The sequence below is a fragment of the Manihot esculenta genome, chromosome 3 (assembly GCF_001659605.2).
Source record: "Manihot esculenta cultivar AM560-2 chromosome 3, M.esculenta_v8, whole genome shotgun sequence".
Taxonomy (NCBI): domain Eukaryota; kingdom Viridiplantae; phylum Streptophyta; class Magnoliopsida; order Malpighiales; family Euphorbiaceae; genus Manihot; species Manihot esculenta.
In genome coordinates, this window is record NC_035163.2 from 1,755,744 (window position 1) to 1,760,068 (window position 4,325).

A 4,325-nucleotide genomic window follows, 5' to 3' on the forward strand; every position below is an offset into this window, starting at 1 on the left:
AAAATTATTGTTTGTTTCTGATTTATATACGTCCTAACTGAGAAAGGATGGAGTTGAGAGTAAAGCCCTAGGCTTTAAAGGGTTGTGGATCCTTCTAAGATATGTTTATTACGTAGATGAAAAGGGCAAGACATAATTAGTGGAGGGAAGGAATTGTGATATGGATACTCACACTTTTTACTCTTTCTTGAACTTATTGATATGCTATTTAGGACCACCATTTGCTTGCTACTTGTATCTTCTTCAATCATTAGACCATAATTCGTGGGATTCTTTTGGCTATTTCTTTAATTTGTTTTTCTTTTTATTATCTGCTGCCATTACAAGAAATTAATTCTTTTGTAAGAATAAAAATTATTACTGCTATTATGGATCCCACGTCGTCGAATTACTATAATTCTAAATAATATATAATAGTTATTACAGAATTACTAAATAATTTAAATTAATTATTTTAAAATAAATAAAAAATAATTTAAAAATTATTTAAATTAGTTTTGATCCGACTGTTGAAGCTAATATTGTTTGGCAAGAAGACTCGTCACAGTCGAATTGTGATTGACTCGTCCAATAAAAATTATTGCTAATTTGATAAGAGGTAGGTTTTATATAAATTTGATTAGGTGTGCACATGGGATTCTAAAGTGAGAGGTTACGTACAGTGGAGTCTGGAATTTTCTACTTGAGCTTCCATCTTATCTCTAACATTTAAGGATTAGAAAACATCAGCTGAACTAACAATCACCATGATTAAATGATACTTTTGCTGTCCAATTTGCCGCATGTTAGTGACTCTTAACTAATAATTTACTTGACAATTAATTCCATGCCATTTTCAAGTCTTTTCAACTATATTTTTGAGGGCCAAAGATACTGAAATTTTTTACACTTGGAAAAATTCGTGATTTTATTTTTGTTGGAAATCCAATATTATAAAACCATTCAAAAAGAGCACGAAAAATATGGGCTTTTTGTCAGAGGCTTGCAGCCTGCAACCATGCATATGCGGATCTAAAATTTGCAGAATGGGCCTTTGAACTCAAAATTCTCAAGCTTTTCAGCTTGCATGGACCCTTCAATTTCAATAACAAAATTCATAATCATATTCCAAATCCAAATTGAAAATCAGAAATTAACCCAGAAAAAGGAAAACAAAACACAATTAGAAATTCAAATCAACTCCAGAACTGCAAGCTTCTTTCCTTGATCGATGCTTCAAGATTCATATCTTTCACTGTCTTTTCTTTATTCCTTATCTCAAACTCATTAATATCAGATAAGCCATTGAATTGAGGATGAGGAATTTGCATATGGGAAGAAACATTAGCAGACAGCAATGGCTGACTGCTTAGACCACAGTAGCTTACTGGGTGAGCCCTAGAATTATTATTCACCATCATCACCTTATCACAAGCTTGATGATCAAAAGAGCCAGCAGGAGCTTTAACTGGGGACCACGATAATCTCTTGCTGCTGCTGCTGCTACACTCACCCACAAACTGGTTGTAATAATCCTCACCGTTCGCCATCATCATCATCATCAACACTGGATTATTGAGAGGATTAACATATAAAGGAAGCATCTGAGGAAGATTTTGAGATGGTTTTACAAAAGATAATGGCTCCTGCTTTTTGAAAACCTCTAGCTCCATATTCTTTTGCTGCAATGCGTTTGCGAAAGTTGAAGCCATTGAACTCGATTTGTAATTATTAATGGTGGAGCAGCCTCCTCTAACGTTCAAAATCCTACTGGTGGCAACTTCAAGCTTAGAATCAAGAACCCTAGAAAGTATATCAAGTTCAGAAGATTGCAACAGGCTTAAACGATTATCCCACGTTGGAAACTTCGCTTTCAGACAAGCCTTACGCAGTTTAGCAATCTCATCGTCAAGTTTCTTCTGACGAGCAACAAAGAAACTAGACAAATCTTGGTTTTTCCTACCTTCCTTCTCCTGAGATCTGTATCTGTTTATAATACGCATCATATCAAATCGATCAGTAGGGAATGTCTCAACATCAACGGGACGATTATTGAAATTTGGCCCTAAGATGATCACGCAGGCGTCCACGTTACAGAGAATATGGAACTCCTGCAGTTTCTTGGTTAAACCCTTTTTTCTTTTCTGATAAGTTATCATTCGAGACTTCTCATTCGTTATCAGCTCCATGCTTAGCTTTCCTCGACCCATATCTTGATCTACGAAAAAAAGAAAAAAAAAAAATCTTACACAATAAAAGGCGAAATAAAAATACTAACGGAATAAACAATGAACAAAGTTTATATTAGATAATAAAGAGAAGAGAGTATAGTAAAGAGAAGAACCTTAGATTTTAATGGCCTTTGAAGCTTTTCAGTGATCTTATTACAGCAGCACAATAATGGAGTTGTTGAAGACCTTTATAAAGGGATAGTGGTGATTATTGCAGTATATTAAATTATTACTAATATGGAAATAAATAATAATTGGCTAATTTTTCGTACCCAAAAATTAGGAAATTATTTATTAATTGCCTTTATTTTCCATGACAAGACTTGTGTGTAAATATATATCGCAATCTCACATTCTTTTTAGAAAATTAAATAATTAAATCCAACTCAATCATAATCTTTCTAAAAAATCAAATAATTAAATCCAACTGAATCATAATAATTTGGTTGGATTTAATTTAATTTAATTCGATTTGATTATTGATTAATAATTTTTGAAAAATTTAGTTAATTAAAATTTTGATTCAGAACATGGATCCTAGTTGAGGCTAACCAATATGAATACGAAGAAAGAGTAGAATACTATAATATGAAAACAGAAATCATTGAATATTACGCGCATTTAAATTGTTGGTTGTAATAATAATAATAATGATGGTAAACTCTCTATGATATAGGAATTCAACTAAATAATTGGAGTAAAAGATTAACAAGAAAGACTTTCCTTTTAAAGAAGTGATACCGTTAATGACCTTGGTTGATTTTTTTTTTAATTTAAAAATGTTTTTATTTCTTGAAAAATAAAATTAATTGTTTAAGAATTCCTTTATTTTTAAATGATTTTTTTTTTCAAATGAAGCCGATGAATATTGTAATACAATTATCAAAAACAATGACAACCTGAAATATTGTAAGAAAAATTCCCGGTTGCTATTTGTTTTCCAGTTCTCCCTAGAAGAACAAAAGTCTCTATAACTACAGTGAAGGCAACAGCGTAGTTTGCCTTGAATTCACACTGCAAGGGGTTCCAGGTGGACCTAAGAATTCTGCATATATGTCCATGAGGAACTTGTCTACAATGTCCAGATATGCAGGACATGTCAAGCGAGAATAATAATGGAGAATTTCTTCAATGTCCAGGACATGATCCACATTGCTAATATCCATCAGCTCTAGCTCCTTTAGCTGCTGTTCCACCAACCATCTCTTTCCCTCATCTCTTGAACTATTCTGTTGCCATCCCAGAAAATTCTTTGCTTTGTTTTTACGATTATCCTCGTAGTCCTCTCTTCTTTTTGTCCCATAATTCTTCGCAGGAATCGCCTTTGAGAACTTCATGTAACTTCCATTTAGCTCGTCTTTTTTTGTTTGGTGGGTGACGAAGGTGGTGGTACTCTCTTATTAGAATTTCTCTTCTTTGCTTTTCCTTCGTCGACGGTGTCTCGCCGGTCTTTGAAGTCATTGTAGAACATATCCAAATCTTTGGTGGTGAAGGTTGTTTGGACATTCATGTCGGCGGCAAGAAGATGATTGTAAGAAGATGAATTATTGCAGAGAGAAGGTTTGGGCGTCCTTATGCTTGAAGTTTTGCAGGGATTTCTGGAAGAACTTGGTGTTGGACATGGAATTTCTACGCAGCATCCGTTATTTTCTTTTGGGTGAAGTGGGTACGTACTTAGTTGGCGGCATGTAACTTTAATAATTGAGTTGTTCTTGGTGGGGTTAAGTAAGCAAGTATTAACAAAGATCTCTCTCTCTCTGCTTTTCTTGGCGTATTTTAGTGGTGATGATCTCAGTGAATATTTCCTTTATAGATATAAGAGATTGAAAATTCTTGGGCCTACTGGGAAATCAGATAAATCTAGGGCTATCGGATAAATCAGGCAGGCGGCGGCGCTTGGAAGTCCGCTGTCTTTCGATTTGATTGTGTACCAGCTAGGTGAGAGTTTATTTCCTGGACTTGAGCAGTTTTGGGCCTAAGCTTGACTAGTTTTTTCTTTGGGCCATGGAATGTTTGTAGTCTGGTTAGATTTGCCTTTCTGCAATGCAAACTATTTACCTTCTGATAATATATATATTAATTTGGAATTATGTTCTATTTTAATTATATATAAAA

At 33.9% G+C, this 4,325-nt stretch overlaps 2 protein-coding genes across 2 annotated transcripts; both read right to left on the reverse strand.

The window, feature by feature from the left end:
* Window positions 1-1,175: 1,175 nt before the first annotated feature.
* On the reverse strand, window positions 1,176-2,189 carry LOC110610988 (agamous-like MADS-box protein AGL8). The gene has a single exon (XM_021751073.1). It carries the CDS (start codon window positions 2,187-2,189, stop codon window positions 1,176-1,178), a length of 1,014 nt encoding a protein of 337 aa, XP_021606765.1.
* A 995-nt stretch (window positions 2,190-3,184) lies between these two features.
* On the reverse strand, window positions 3,185-3,850 carry LOC110610989. The gene is made up of 2 exons (XM_043954722.1): window positions 3,762-3,850; window positions 3,185-3,602 (listed from the first exon to the last, which is right to left on the reverse strand). Exons 1-2 carry the CDS (start codon window positions 3,848-3,850, stop codon window positions 3,185-3,187), a joined length of 507 nt encoding a protein of 168 aa, XP_043810657.1.
* Window positions 3,851-4,325: the final 475 nt, after the last annotated feature.

Coding starts and splice junctions, on each gene's coding strand:
- LOC110610988 (XM_021751073.1), bottom strand. CDS start 2,189: ATGGGTCGAGGAAAGCTAAGCATGGAGCTGATAACGAATGAGAAGTCT.
- LOC110610989 (XM_043954722.1), bottom strand. CDS start 3,850: ATGCTGCGTAGAAATTCCATGTCCAACACCAAGTTCTTCCAGAAATCC. Junction 3,603..3,761: donor GACGCCCAAACCTTCTCTCT/GCAATAATTCAT, acceptor CTAATAAGAGAG/TACCACCACCTTCGTCACCC.